Source organism: Lissotriton vulgaris, chromosome 4_1, assembly GCF_964263255.1.
Source record: "Lissotriton vulgaris chromosome 4_1, aLisVul1.2, whole genome shotgun sequence".
In the NCBI taxonomy this organism is placed as follows: Eukaryota; Metazoa; Chordata; class Amphibia; order Caudata; family Salamandridae; genus Lissotriton; species Lissotriton vulgaris.
Window position 1 is genome coordinate 2043444626 of NC_141691.1, and position 15910 is coordinate 2043460535.

A 15910-nucleotide genomic window follows, 5' to 3' on the forward strand; every position below is an offset into this window, starting at 1 on the left:
GTTTTTGGGAATGCTATCAATCACAAAATATTTAATATTTTTAGCATTGCCATTATGGGTTTCATGAATGTGTCTCGCTACGGGGTACGTAGGATCATTATTAGAAATTGCTCGCAAATGCTGTAGGATCCGTACGTGAACTGGATGAATGGTGGAGCCTACATATCTTTTCCCGCAAGAACATGCTAGCACATATACTGCGAAATCAGTCTTGCATGTAAATGCATCCCTCAGAATGTAAGGTTTAATCCTAAAAGGGACTTGGACTTTCATAGTGTTCACACCATAGGTGCAGGCTTTACATTTTGAACACTTTTTGAAGCCCCTTTGGGAATCTAACCAATTTTTGGTCTTTTTGAGTGTTGGCGCATTGCAGACCAATTCTTCTCTCATAGATTTTGCCTTTTTGAGTATATATATATATTTTTTTTAAATTAAATTAAACACCCTCCCTCCCCTCGTGGTCTCCCCCTCCCCACGTAACCCCCCCCCCCCCTACGCCCCCCACCCGCGAGTCATGCTAGCCGCGACTGGTATGCACTGCCAGTAACCTGCACCTGCAGGCCAGTGCACAACATTTTTATCACACTCTCTCTGCCTGCCATAGCGCTTTTTTGTGTTCCTGATTAATACGGAAAAAGGTATATTTGCATTTCTAATATCCAATTCTGCAGCAGGATAGTTTCAAGTTCCATACATGACAAAAACCCGATACAGGCCTCAATAGAAGTCAATTGGGGGCGTGGGGGAATACATTTTCCATTTATATATATTAATTTTTTTAGTTGTCTATAATGTTGGCATGTTGGCATACTTACCAAATGGTTGTAAAGGCAATCGTGGTAAAGGCATATGCAGGATAAAAGCATTAGGTGGTAAATGCTGTGGTAAAAAAAGTTTCCCCCAGGATGTTCCGTGGTACTTTTTTGTGCTTAGTTCTGTATCGTGTATTTAATCCGTGTACTCTGATGTCTTTAAGTAATGCGATCGGTTGTCTTGTAAAGCGCTCTGACCCCTTCAGTTAAGTACGCGCTATATGAAAATGCATACATAAATATAAGAAGAAAGCAGCCGGTAGCGGGAGACTCATCTTCTAGGGAGCAGACGCATAGGGCGTGTCTGTCTGTCTGACACTGGTGCCCTCGCGGCCCCGCCCGCTCTCCCGCCCCCTCCTTCGGCTCGGCGTCCCCCGTCTCCTGGAGACGGCCCGCGGCGGCGGCAGCAACCGGGGCCCGAGGAGGAGGAGAGCGGCGGGGCCGAGGTAGGGTTAGGGAGCCAGGGTAACGCACCCCAAGAACTTTATGGGCAGAGGCGGGGGGGGAGGGGGACGACATGGGGGGGGGGGGCAGGGAAGGTGATGGTACACTGATAACGGGCACGGCTGCATAACCCGGGTAAGGGGAGAGGGAGAGGGGGGGGGGGGGGGGGTCTGGTCTGTCCCGGCGGGGGCCGGTCCAGATTGCGGGATTCACCCCAGTCCGGCCCCTGGATCCGGGCAGTAACGGGGGCGCCGTGTGTTCCTTTCGGGGCAGGTTGCTAGGAGACACTGAAGTTTCTTCCCCACAAAACGGACCCTTAAAAGCCCCCCCCCCCCCCCTGAAGATGAACTTCAGCATCCGGGGCTCAGCGCTAATGGCGCTCACTCATTGTAAATGTGTATTTTGTTCCTGTACATTCCTCTCTCCGGCGTGCTTTGTTGGATTTTGTGTTTATATAACCTATATTTTTAGTTTGTAATGGTGTATTGTCTTTCCACTGTTCTCTTGTATCGTAAGTGGCTCTATTGTTCAGTGCTCTGAGACCTTCGGGTGATGTAAAAAATGCACAAAAAATATGTGTGGCCTTGACCCGGCGTCAGGCCGCCCTCCTGGGACTTGTAAAACTTTTAAACAGTGGAAGGGCTATATTTTCTTTGCGATTGTGCTGTTTCTCCGTCTACTCAGCACGTCCTTCCTAAAGTCCCAGCCCTCCCCGTTATTTCCCGTTCACTGTCTTGTAAAATTAAAAGTATATTCATACGGCTCCGGGTTCTCTGATTCCGCTGTGAGGCACTGAAGGAGCCGTCCGGACATACTGGAAACCCGGAGGCATATTGAAACGCAAACTTCCGACCCACGGGCATTTCAGCGCTTTACAATAGAACCGGCCCGCGTTGCGTATTTCTAGAGAACTGTAAGATTTAATTTGCCCAAAAAGTGAAAAGATGCTGGGTTGAGGCCGAACTCGAAATGGCGCCGCCTAAAGGGTTTGTTGACCCAACTAATCTCGCACTGTTCACTTGATGCTTCCGCATTTAATTCAATTTGTTGATTTATTCATCATACTCCATATTTTTATCTCATTATACTTCATTTTATTCAATGTTCAATTTTTTGTTGAAATCATATCTTTCATCAATTGATTGTTCATAGGTGCAAACAAAATTTACATTGTTCCGATTATGTCTCGATACATCTGTTTGACATTATTTATTTTTCCATGGTCACAAAAAATTCCTTATGAAGCCCAATGCATTTCGGCACCCAAATAGTGCCTTCATCAGGGGCAAACCTGTTAATGCTGGCCTCTATACCAGTTATAATCTCTTGTGTACCACGATAGATGTTAATTATCTTACTCTTATGTAGTCTCTTGTGGACTATAAGTGAAGTAAATTGTCTTACTGGAGTTCAAATATGTCAACGCTTCTGTTTTAGTAATGCCGCTGACCTGATGTTTTCGCTCACTATGCTTTAAACTCCTCACCGACACTGATAATTAACATCTATTGTGGTACACAAGAGATTATAACGGGTATAGAGGCCAGCATTAACAGGTTTTCCCCTGATGAAGGCACTATTTGGGTGCCGAAATGCATTGGGCTTCATAAGGAATTTTTTGTGACCATGGAAAAATAAATAATGTCAAACAGATGTATCGAGACATAATCGGAACTATGTACATTTTGTTTGCACCTATGAACAATCAATTGATGAAAGATATGATTTCAACAAAAAATTGAACATTGAATAAAATGAAGTATAATGAGATAAAAATATGGAGTATGATGAATAAATCAACAAATTGAATTAAATGCGGAAGCATCAAGTGAACAGTGCGAGATTAGTTGGGTCAACAAACCCACCATAACATATTAGCCTAACTAAGGAGTGACTAGCCTTATTAATCACTGCACCAGTGGACTAACTTACAGCAAACAGGAATACAACGGAGTGCTCCACACAAACCCCATAACTATCGCCGCCTAAAGGGCGGCATCTCTAGCTAAAAGGCCACATCTGCTCTAGGCTCGACATGATGTTCCTCACACCGCCCAGTCAGTGCCTGAAGTCACTCTCTTGTCAGTGAATGTCTACTCTGCCCATTACCCTGCACCTACCTACCACAAGTGGTGGGGAGAGTGGAGGTGACCCACCTATTCACAATCGTGACCTTTCACGTGCACTCTTGTGCTCCTCAGCCCAAAGGCGTTGCCTAGAGATCCACTATGGATGCCGCTGCGATATATCGTGATAGGGCAGCTGGTTTCCTACTAGACATGAGGTGGTAGACCCCGAGGCTGGTATAAAGAACTCCCAGGCATGTGGATATGATGCCATGGCCTTTACAGCCTCTGCTCTATGATCCAGCCTGAAGCCTCGAACTCCAACGGGTGCTGGATTCAACCGTGTAATGCAACTTTACTCCCACAATGCCTTTCTTGAGTACACCACCAACGTCACATCACCTCGCATTCTTCATAGGCTGGAGCCTGAAAGAAGATGCCACTGATTTCTGAAGGTGGAAATATGTCTGGGTTGGGGGCCCGTTTTCAGCCATTTTACTGCCCTCACGAGGAATAAAAAAGAACATAAAATGCATATGAATGCCATTTACTCTGGGGGTGCATCTGGTAAGACTTTCGATTTTGGCTCTTTTTCGGCGTGCCTCCTTTTATTCTAAAGCATCCTTGGGAACCACAAGCAGCCAGATCAGAGTAGAACCTGGGTACCAGTATCCCTACCTGTAGCCATCACCAATCTGGCTTTAAGAGGAAGAATTCAGCACTGTGTCTGGTCCTTTTTAATTTGTATCCCTCCCGCCTGTTTCCTTGGCAATGGTGTGTGAGTGAGCCTTTATCCTGTGCCAGTTGAGGCTTGGCATACCCTCTCCCATCTAGACCAGCATATTGATTTATTAATTTTATATTTCCCTTTACTGAATCACAGGTCTACTTTAGGGTCCAAATTGCAACTTATTTTTTTGCCACTTTGCTTACCCGCCTTTTGGTGGGAGTGACTAGAGTATGTCATACTGCAAAACGCTACTGCAGAACTTGGACCATGTGGCCCCTTTGTCCAGATCTTCTGTAGACTTTCCCTTGCTCCGATCTACCTGGCCTCTAACCCTGGGGCACCCAGCTCAGGCATCCTGGTGAAGGTAGTCGAGGTGACTTGCTAGTGACGTCCCTGACTGGGACTGGAAATGTCATTAGTTCAAGAAGCCCCCTGTCTAGTATTCTATATTCTTTCCATTGAAGCCATTTTCTTGTCTCTTATTGGTCCTTCAATGTTCCTAATCTAACTACATTTTCCATAGGGTCAGTGATCAGTACACCTATACCGAGCCCCGGTAGCACCCACCCTCATGCACTGTTAACCTCCTGCTGCTGCTAGAAAGCCCTCCAAACATAGGGCCTCATTTACAATGTTTTAGCGTAGGGCAGCGCCTCAAGCCTTCCTGCAGCGCTTCCCTACGTCAAAGGAAAAGGTTGGGAATGCGCCGTATCTATAAGGTAATGCGCATTCTTTTCCTCTTCAACAGCGCTGGGTCGCAAATAGCTGCCATGCACTAACGAACAAGAGAACGACACAACTGCCAATACTGGACATCACTTTCTAATATTTGTATTGACCTTTATGAGCAAAACATACCAGTCCGTTTTTTGATTTCCGTACTTGTGTATTGATTCATTTTTTCACTAGTGGAACATTATTGCTTCATAAACATATCACCAACTTTTTTGTGCATGTACAAACGAATATAAAACACTACAATACAATACAACAAAATTTCAATATACAATACATTTACAAATTTTCAACACATCCAACCCACATTCTGGCCAATCCATTCATCCTTCCCTCATACAACAAGTGCAGCACACTTCCCTGACACTGTGAGAGGAGCGACCGAACGAAGTAAAGGGCGTGACTCAAGAAACCCGCGCCGCAACAAACAATTTACCACTGGGCTCTGATCCAAGTTGTGCCCAGACTCGAAATGCACCCACACAACTAAATAGAGTGTTTTGTGACCTGTGTCAACTCAACTTCACCTTCATTAAGGGATTGCGTTCCACATTAATAAGAGACTGTTGGTCCTGAGGAGAACCCCGCAATTGGGGGTTCGAAACGCGTCAACCTGGTTTGGTGCCTATTGTCAATCAGAATAAAGAGAGAATTTTGTTTAGATAACAAGGTTTTGCTTCCAAATGACTGTTCTGACCAAATAAGACCGCTAATTAAGAAGTGCAAAACCATCTATATGGACAGATAATTCATCGCTGACAATAGGACTAAAATGTTTGTTTTGTTGTATGAGGGAAGGATGAATGGATTGGCCAGAATGTGGGTTGGATGTGTTGAAAATTTGTAAATGTATTGTATATTGAAATTTTGTTGTATTGTATTGTAGTGTTTTATATTCGTTTGTACATGCACAAAAAAGTTGGTGATATGTTTATGAAGTAATAATGTTCCACTAGTGAAAAAATGAATCAATAAACTAGTGACGGAAATAAAAAAACGGACCGGTATGTTTTGCTCATAAAGGTCAGTACAAATATTAGAAAGTGATATCCAGTATTGGCAGTTGTGTCGTTCTCTTGTTACATTGGGCTTAGCCTTACTGGGTCAGAGCCACGACCCTGTGTTGTTTTTCCATGCACTAACGAAGGCACCCTCGCTCCATGGTGCAAGGGTGTCTGTGTTGAAAGAAGGTTGTTTTTGTGAGGAAAGGGACGCCTTCCCTCACAAAAACAACCCTTTAGACACCTCTTCGGAGGCGTAAGCTTTTGACAGATTCCCAGGTTTAAAGCTTGTTGGGTGTGTCTCAAATGCGATGGGTGTTACGGGCGAGCACCCACTGTAACGCTAATGGCACAACTGCCCATCACGCTGTGAAACAACACAGCCCCTTGCACTGTGTTGCCTAGCACCATATCCACGAGGCCGTGAAAATCCACGCAGGGTGGCTTTACGTGGCCTCGTAGACATGGGTAAGCCCAGAACTCTGCTTGAATGTCATTAAAAGGGATGTTCTGGCGGCGCAATAGGCTTGTATATAAGCCCCACAGTCTACAACTGGTTGTCTAACGTGATACTCCGCTGCAGTTCCCAGATATATGTACTCCTCAGGGGGTTGAATACCACACCTCTGATATCATGGGGCTTATTTACAAGCCTAGTGCGCTGCAGGAACGTCACTTTTAATGACGTTCTGGCGGCGCACTAGGCTTACCCATACCTATGAGGCCACGTTTTCATGGCCTCGAAGATATGGTGAGAGGCCATGCAGTGCAAGTGGCTGTGCTGTTTCACACTGCGAAGCGGAGGCGTCCCATGGGCGTTACGGTGGGTGTTCTCAAGTATCCCCCATGACATTTGACACATTCCCAGACTTACAACAAGCTGTAAACATGGGAATGCGTCAAAAGCCAACACCTCCCTGAGGGTGGTGTCAGGGTTGTTTTTGTGAGGAAGGTGTAACTTCTAGCCAGACACCCTTGAACTATGGTGCAAGGGTGCCTGCGCTGTCGCACCGAAACCCATTGTGTGCCAGCACTGTAGAAGAGAACAGGAAAGTGCCATATTGCACAGCTACGGAGCATTCCTGCCCTTTTCGTTTGACTTAGGGCAGCACAGCTGGCGGCTTGCGGCAATGCCCTATGCCAAAATATTGTAAATTACGCCTCAAGTTCATAAATCCAGGCAAACTGCGTTTAGTTATTCAATGCATGTAATCTTCTATTAACATTATTCTTTAAAAGTTTGGATACATTCATAGCCATTAAACATCAGAAAACAAAGCCAGTCAATACGTGTTTTGGGAAAAAAACCTTTCTCAAGGCTGTAAACAAAGTAAACATGATATAAACATTATCCTTAAGTCATTCTATCTTTAAAAAAGAAATAAAACCAAACATGTTTCATCCCCACTGTAAATCATAATTAAGTCTCTCTGATTTCCGTTTTTAATGATTTTTACAGATAAAGCCAGACATAAAGCCATTTATTTTTTTGTCTGTGTTTATTTTTAAATAAGGATAACAATGGAAATTGGATTCTATTTAGAGTGATTCTAAAGGTTGTCAGTCATGACCGCTTGGCCAAAAGCTGTACGGATTGATAGGTAAGGGGTTAAAATAGAAGGGATTTCTAGTAAAGAAGCTTAAACAACAGTAGATATGCAGAACCTTGATACTAAAATCTTCATGTTTTTATATACGTGCGTTGATTTATGATCTGTGGGTGCTCATATCATTGACAACCTTCAGGCATTTAAGCATGAATGCACATTTATCGGGTACATTAATGTGGAAATATACTAGTTTCAACCTAATTTTCCACAAAAACCTAAATAAAATAGATAAATACAGATAACATTAGCAAAAAAGAAATATGGATAAATACAGACGGAAATGTCAAAAAAATAAATACAGTAAAACCGGGAGCCCTAATCATAGTATATCAATTGTTAATCTCTCTTAATCAGAACCGTCCCATCTAAACCAAACTCTCATATGCTGATGCTTTGTTCATCGGTAAGATATCTTGAGCCAGATTTACTAGTTTGCCACGCAGTGCAGGGCAGCAGCTGCAAATGCTGTGCTGCGTGAGGACAGAGCAAGACAGCGCCATATTTACAGAAATGTGGCACTCTCCTGCTCTCTTACCTAATGCCAGCGCAGAAATGTGTAGCCGTGCGCCATGGATACTCCTTTGCACCATACTGCAAGGGTGTCTCCGTGAGTCTTGCATAGGTTATGTACTTTAAGGAAACCACTCTAGTACAAAATGCTATGCTGAGACTAACTTTAAATCTTTTACTACTGTGTCAGTGTGCTGCACAGTGCAGCACACATGCAAAGTCAGAAAAGAAAGAAGAAATAAAAGCATTTCTCTTTCATAACACCTATCTTAAATGGGCACTATTTTCTGATGCTACCCTTGTCTACTTTTCTAAGTAAACAGGACTTAGCGTCAGAAACCTTGAATGGTTGCATTGGAACCCCAATGCACCACCCATGGTACTCTCCATTGGCGCTAAGTATTGCAAAGCAGCGCTATGCGCTTCTTTGTGCTACTTTCAAGTGAAATTCCAGCGCCAAACAAGTTTAGTGCTGGAAAGTAAATTAGTGAAGATTTAGCGTAGTTTTGCGTCACTGTCGTGCCACAAACACGGTGCTGAAACATAGCAAATATACCCTATTATGTCTTGTAGTTTCATCTAATAATCATAGCGCAAGGGTCACAATTTATCTTCCAAAATCACATGAAACCATTATATGTTCTATATCTCGTTCCAACTACATCCTGCAAAATTACAATTTTGTTTTACGCTGATTTTGTATCCTCAATGTAAATTTTCTCTTGATTACCATTTTCCCATGGTTCAAAGTGTTAACTAACTCAACACATAGATAATTGATATAGGGTCATATGTTTCATGAAGATCAAATATACCTGTTAAGAATTAATGAAATCAGGACTCATCCAAGGCACCTCATGGATAGAATATCCACATAGGCTTGTTGAATTTTCTTTAAATTCTAGACATCCTTATACATTCATAAAATATTGTCAATTCCATAGGTTTATTACCTAAAATAAGGAGTACATGGTCACACATTACTCTTCTTTTCCAGGTCACTATGTGTCACGATGGATGATGTCATTGTCTTGCATTTTAATATTATGCCGTTTTCCTTCCAGATAACGATGACAGATACCTATTTAGGTATCGTATATGTTCAGTGATAAATCACATGTACCGTATATTTATTTGAATGAACACATTTCGTAAGAAAGATTAGAGAATCATGCACCACATTGATAAGTGAGTGTAGAAGGGATCCTTTTGATCCTGAAGAAGAAGCCAGGGAGGGCTTCGAAACATTTTGACTGACATAGGAGGCACAGCTCATTGAGGCAATACAACTCCTTCCCAATATTTTAATAATACCAGCTCAAAGGTATATTAAGGTTTGTTTGACTAACGAGCCAGGTATTTTTTAACTTCACCTTTCCATTTCACTCCTGATCCTTCCACTCACACTCCTACACGACACATAGTTGTCTTACAACAACAGTGCTCCCGCGTAACCGTAGGTCGTAGCACGCCCGTCCTGTTGAGGGGCAGGAGGACCCCTATGATGAAGCATGACACCAAGGGCCCTTTTGGTATGTGAGGGGTATTTAAACAAACTGTGTGTTTTTCCCACCATTGTAGGAAACATACTTATTCTGGGAGGACATGGCTTTTGAATCTATCTGAGGGTGGATCTCTGTGTACTGTAAGGATCGACAACATCCAGCATCCAGAAACTCCACTTGTATACCACTTGCTGCGGGACTCCTGGTTGCATCTCATGTGGTAGGAAACTCTATCTTGCATCATGAATGTTGTCATCCAGGATACTATGGGGCAACACAGGTTACATGATACATTCACATGTCTACCTTTACACGGAGAGACACATTTTAATGTTAAAAAAAACTCGAAGTTGTAATTGAAGGAGTGCACACTAATTATGTAAAATGTGTTGGCAACAGAAATACATTACATATTAATTTAATGTCCTGTCTCTTCCCCATAGTGATGCTTTCTACGAAGATGTAACTCCAACACCCATCAGGTTTGGTCAGTCCCCCAGATCTTCGCGGACTGCTAGCATCTGCAGGACAGACTGTATCACACACTCACATACCTAAAATGACTCCCGACACTTTGGAGCAATGGGAGACCAGCCATTGCAGAGGTAGGTGACATTCTGTTGAAATCTGTCCCTGCATCAGAGCAACATATAGATTCCTGTACTTATGCAACCATTAGAGAGCACATTGTAAGGGACAGCCTTAGAACCAGGCTCTGAAATAACCAGTTGATATATCCCCTCACCTCATCTCTACAACGTCTGAGGATTGTGCCATCTGTGTTGCCTGGTACCCAGATTCGAAACTCTCCCTTTTCCTTTGTTTCTATTGAGCGACAAGTAGAGTCATGATTTTGCCACCCTCACTATATTATTGTCTATCGAAATCAACTCCTTTCTGTTTTTTTGTAGAAGTCTCATTTTGATAAACACATGCTGGCTGTATTCTCCACTTCAGGTAGATGCATAAGATTATCTGGATTTACTAGACAGGGCATCTGAAATGTTTAGTGTCCATTTTATTAGTCACCAGCCTCCACTGCTCTAGACCTTAGCTAAATGAAGCTAGTTATATAACTAGCCAGTGAAGTTGATAGCAGCAGTGCTTGTCATTAAGACATAGGTGGCCTAATTCACTTTGGGAAGGAGGAAGAACGTGGAAAGGCCATCTGCATGGGAATGGGCAGTCCCAGGTGTGTGCTCCACTTTAGCAGTTTGGGATTCTCACCTTTCATCTGTTGTAACCACCTGAAAGGCCTGTGGTCAGTCTGAACTGGGAAGTGAATCCAAACAGGTATGACTTCACCTTCTTCAGGGTCAAGACCACAGCAGAGACTTCCCTCTCTATGGCTTATGTTACTCTTGGGGAAAATACAGCAAAAGGACATCCTGGCCCTTGAGGTGCAGCTTCAAAGGCAATGTGGGCAGTGCACCCATCGAGCAGTCCCTGCAGTGCCGTACAGCCTAGATGACCCTGTGAGCGCCAGAAGGAGATCTATCTGACTTGACCAGAGGCAAGAAAAATCCTGATGGCCTCCAGAAGGAAAGTTCACTATGAGCTTGGCATCATTAGCAGAGGAAGATTGCTGTTGAGACTGAGCTGACAAATGCCATAGCGTGACTAGTGGTCACAAAGAAGGAGGTGTGCTCAGCAAAAGAGAAAATGGAGTGGGCAGATCTGGAATTGCCTCAATTTGAATAAAATTTGATGAAATCTACCACATTTGCTAATAGATGGAATCAGGGTGTATTGTTGCAGAATCCACGTAAATCTAATGCTGTCAGAACTCTGCGATGCCTCCTGCATGGGTACACCTAACGCTTCAATGGGAAAATGGGCAAACACGGACCAACAAAAAGACCCTGGAAGAATGAAAGACTATGAAATGTTATGTTATGTTTAATTGTATGGTGCATCTTATCACATGTGAGGGCATCCAGAGCAGGAACATAGGCCAGGCAGTGCTCCTAGTGGAACAGGTAGGTCTACAGTTTCTTGATGTATTCAAGAAGTTAGTTCCAGTTCTTGGCAATGATGAAGGAGAAGGCTCGCTCTCCTGACATGCTTCTATGGATGCAGGGAACTCATGCGTATGAGAGAGAGGCAGTCCTAGCTGTCTGGAAGGTTGGTAGAGTAGAAGTCAGTCACTGAGAGCTTTGTAGGTGTGGATGAGCAGCTTGAATCTGCAACGTTTCTGAATGGGTAGCCTGTGTTGTTCAGTGAGGTAGGGAGTAATGTGAGTGCTTCTGGGGAAGCTTAGGATGAGTCTGGCAGCTGTGTTTTGGATGGTCTGGCTGGAGATGCTGCTGTAGAGTTTGTTGCTGTAGTCGAGTCTACTGGTTATAAAGGCCTGGGTGACCATGCGTCTTGTGCACATCGGGAGCCATTGGAAACTCTTCCAACGCATTCTGAGGATGAGGCAGCAGGATGCAATCACCGAATTGACCTGTTTGTTCATGGTGAGTTTTCATCTAGGATGATACAGAGGTTTCTGACATGGTCTGTAGGGGTGGGCATAGACCTAAGTCTGGCAGCCACCAGGAGGAGTCCCAAGGGGTGCTCTTGTTTCCAAAATCAGGATCACCGTTTTGTTTGTGTTGAGTGTAAGGCAGTTTTCTCACAATCAATTTGCCACGTTGGACATGCATGAGGTGAAATTGATCCTAGTAGTGTTATTTGTGTCAGTGATGGAGAGGATTATTTGATTTCCGTTGGTGTGAGACAATGCTGATGCTGTGGGCTCTTGTGATGTGGGCGAGGGGTGTCACGTACACTTTAAACAGGGTTTGGCAGAGGAAGGCGCCCTGGAGGACTCCGACAATGACCTTTTTGTGTTCGGGGGTAAAAGGCGAGAGTCTGACTCATTGAGTCCAGCTGGAGAGAAAGGAGGTGATCCAATTCAGGAAAGGCCCTTGAAATCCTGAGTTCTGGAGTCTGGCGATGAGGGTGCTTTGGGAGACGGTTTCGGAGGCCGCCAAGAAGTTGAGCAGGACACAAGCGAGGGTTTCTCCTCTGTCCATGATGGGCCGAATGTTGTCACTTGCTGCCAGGAGTGTGGTTTCCGTGCTGTGGTTGCTGCGTAACCCTGACTGGATGGAGTCCATGAGGTGGTGCTGTTCAAGATGGACGGAGAGTTGCTTGTTGATCTCTTTCTACAGGACTTTGGCCTTAAAGAGAAGGTGCGAGATGGGTTTGTAGTTGCTGTGATCCTCAGTGTTGACCAACGGTATCTTCAGGTGAGCTGTGACTTGTGCTGTTTCAGCTGTCCGGGAAGTTTCCGCTGAGGATGGAGGAGTTGATGATGGTGGTGAGGTTGACGTTGATCGTGTGCTTCCCAGATTGTACATTTGGAGAGGGCAGGGGTCTCTGGGAATCCTCAGTGGATGGTCTGCATGATTCTGGTAATGTCATCCGTAGTAATAGGGCTTGAGTACATTAGAAGGCGAGTGCTCCTTGTGGTGGTGGGAGTTGCGTGATGATGTTTTCTACAATGGTTGTGGTGCAAAGTTAGGGTAGATCTTGAGTATGTACTGTGACACACTTTTGGTGACTTGCTGAGGATGATACTAGGAAGTTGATTACAAAGGCACTGGAAAAAGAACTGCCTATCCAAGAAAAGCAAATTCTCCAATTCCCAACCAGACCCTCGAGACTAGTGCTAGGAAGCAGAATATACAAGACCGATGAAAAGAATTGGTAAAGAGAGGGGTCTTGGTTCCAGGCCTGTTCTCTGATAAGCTGCAGGGTGACAATACATCTATATTTGTTGCGGTTGAGGCTCGGCAACCACTGGCGAGTCTTTTGGATCCTCAGGTAATAAGGGATTAGAATTGAGGAGACCCATCTGAAAAGAGATGTTATGTGTTGGCACCACGTCCAAAGGACCTTAGAAGCTGGTGATGTTCTTTAGATCAGGGGTCCCCAAACCGGTCCTGGAAGGCCGGATCCATGCCAGATTTTTGGGATATCCCCATTAAGATACATGTAGTAATTTTAAAAATCTGGCATGGATCCGGCCCTCCAGGACAGGTTTGGAGACCCCTGCTTTAGATGGTTGGGCAGGCTTTCTGTAGCTTGAGAGACCCACCTGTTAAACCTTTTGTACTGGGGGTTCATGCCATCAAGTTTTTGTGATGTAATCTGAATTATTTTTCTGTGGAAAGAGAGTACTTGTGTGCTACAGTGCTCCACGTATCTCCTCTTTCCCCGTCCTGGACAGGAGACCCACATTCTCTTCCCAGTGGCATTCGACAAATATTGTAAAAACGTCCCTGTTCCCTGTCCTGTCCTTTGTAGAGACCACCATCCACACACTGCTGTGAGTACAGCCTCTGGGGCCTTAAACAACATTTTAGGCTTTTCCTATTATCTCCCATGGCATATTTAATAATCTACGCCTATCAACTCGCTTCCTCTAGTCAGGTTTCTTATTCTCCTGTATAAAAGTCCCAGGACCTACGCTGCACAATGATCTGGAGATGGTTATAGCAGTCCTTTTTGTATGGGCGCATGTCCCTTCATCGAGATCACATTCCGTGTTGGACTCTGTTTGCAACTATTAGGCGCACAGAAGTAAGAAGCACATTCTATTGTGATTATTCTCTCTTTCTCGAGGCACTCCAAACCCTTGTGCCATCACCGACCAGGGTCTTCGGTCCTTTCACCCAGCTCCATGCGCCCATGCAGGTAAACCTCTGCTTCCCAGGCTTAACCAGAATAAGTTCAGTGTCAATTCTTTTGTGATAGTAGCAGCAAACGTCTCAGTCCCCTCCAAACAAGAAAATATAGGCGACCATCACAGGTGTAGGAGAGTACATAAAAATCGCCTCCTCCATTCTCCTATGCTCTGACGGTTTGAAGGTTGCATTAGGTTGATCTAGTTGTACAGCTGCATCTAATCTAATTGTACTTTGATTTCTCTTGTAACCTGCACACTTGTCACTCTTTCCTCCTGTAATGCACTGTTTGATACCTCATGTATTATGTTTGCTCACAATTGTCACTTTTACCTTATATAACTTATTGTCTGCTTTCGTAATTTGTTCACTTGTAATTTTCTGTTCCTATTGTGAAGCGCTCTGACGCCTTCGGGTAAAGTCATCGCTATATAAAAACTCATAAAATAAATGATGTTGGTGTGCTGTTATGCCTGATGGCAGTAAGTGGGAAGTCTCTTTATTACTGTCTGTTTCTCCTGAATCGGACAAAGGTCAAAGTTTAGTTTAAAGTCTCACCCGCAACACTCAGTCAGTTTCAATAAAGAGCAACATCTTTGCCAGGTCATCAAAAGGTGATACACGACTCTAAAACGTTGCTTCTCTCCTGTTCCCTTTTTGGTACATCAGTACACTCTCTGCTTCTGGCTGGGGGGGTGAGATGGGAGTCGAAAAGACAGTCTCTTCGCTATCCATGGGCTCAATCGCTTTCACTAATATCTAACACTATACTTAACACCATACTTCAGGAACAAGCTTTGCCAAATTAAGAAAGTACATAATGTAACAAGCATGAGCGAGAATTTGTCATGATGTCTTCAGATATCGTTCATCAATCAATCAATCAATCTGAGTACTTGTAAAGCGCACTACTTACCCGTGAGGGCATCAAGGCGCTGAGGGGAGGGGGTGCCACTACTGCTCGAAGAGCCAGGTATTTAGGAGTCTTCTGAAGGCGAGTAGGTCTTGGGTCTTCCGTAGGTGGGTAGGGAGGGTGTTCCAGGTCTTGGCGGCGAGGTAGGAGAAGAATCTGCTGCCGGAGGTTGTTCGTTGGATGCGGGGGACAGCAGCGAGGGCGAAGCTGGCGGGTGGGGGTGTAGAAGCTGAGCCTGCTGTTCAAGTAGGCTGTTCCGGCGTTGTGGAGTGCTTTGTGTGCCTGGGTGAGGAGCTTGAAGGTGATCCTCTTGTTGACGGGGGGCCAGTGTAGGTCTCTCAGGTGGGGGGTGATGTGGCTGCGGCGGGGGACATTGATGATCAGTCGGGCGGAGGCGTTTTAGATGCGTTGTAGTCGTCGTAGTGTTTGGCTGGGATTCCTGTGTAGAGTGCGTTGCCGTAGTCCAGTCTGCTGCTGACAACGGCCTGTGTCACCGCTCCTCTTGTTTGGTCGGGATCCCCTTGTAGATCCTGCGGAGCATGCGGAGGGTGTTGTAGCAGGAGGAGGAGACGGGGTTGACCTGTTTAGACATGGAGAGGGAGTAGTCGAGGATGAATCCTTGGTTGCGTGCATGGTCAGTGGGTGTCGGTGCTGTTCCCAGTGTGGTCGGCCACCAGGAGTCGTCCCAGGCTGAGGGGGTGGGTCCGAGGAAGAGTACCTCCATCTTGTCCGAGTTCAGCTTCAGACGGCTGTTTCTCATCCAGTTGGTGACGGCCTTCATTCTCTCGTGGAGGTTGGTTTTGGCGGTGTGCGGGTCCTTGGTGAGGGAGAGGATGAGCTGGGTGTTTGTCAGCATAGGAGATGATATTGAGGTTGTGTTGGCGAGCCACTTGTGCGAGGGGGGC

The 15910-nt window shown here is 44.9% G+C and overlaps 1 protein-coding gene across 1 annotated transcript in view; it reads left to right on the forward strand.

The window, feature by feature from the left end:
• Positions 1–1200: 1200 nt before the first annotated feature.
• WDR97 (WD repeat domain 97) overlaps positions 1201–15910 on the forward strand; it is a 474462-nt gene continuing 459752 nt past the window's right edge. Inside the window, exons 1-2 of the mRNA XM_086966430.1 lie at positions 1201–1261; positions 9860–10021. Coding sequence (XP_086822556.1) covers positions 9976–10021 — 46 coding nt within the window. The 5' untranslated portion in view covers positions 1201–1261; positions 9860–9975. The remainder of the gene's footprint in view (positions 1262–9859; positions 10022–15910) is intronic.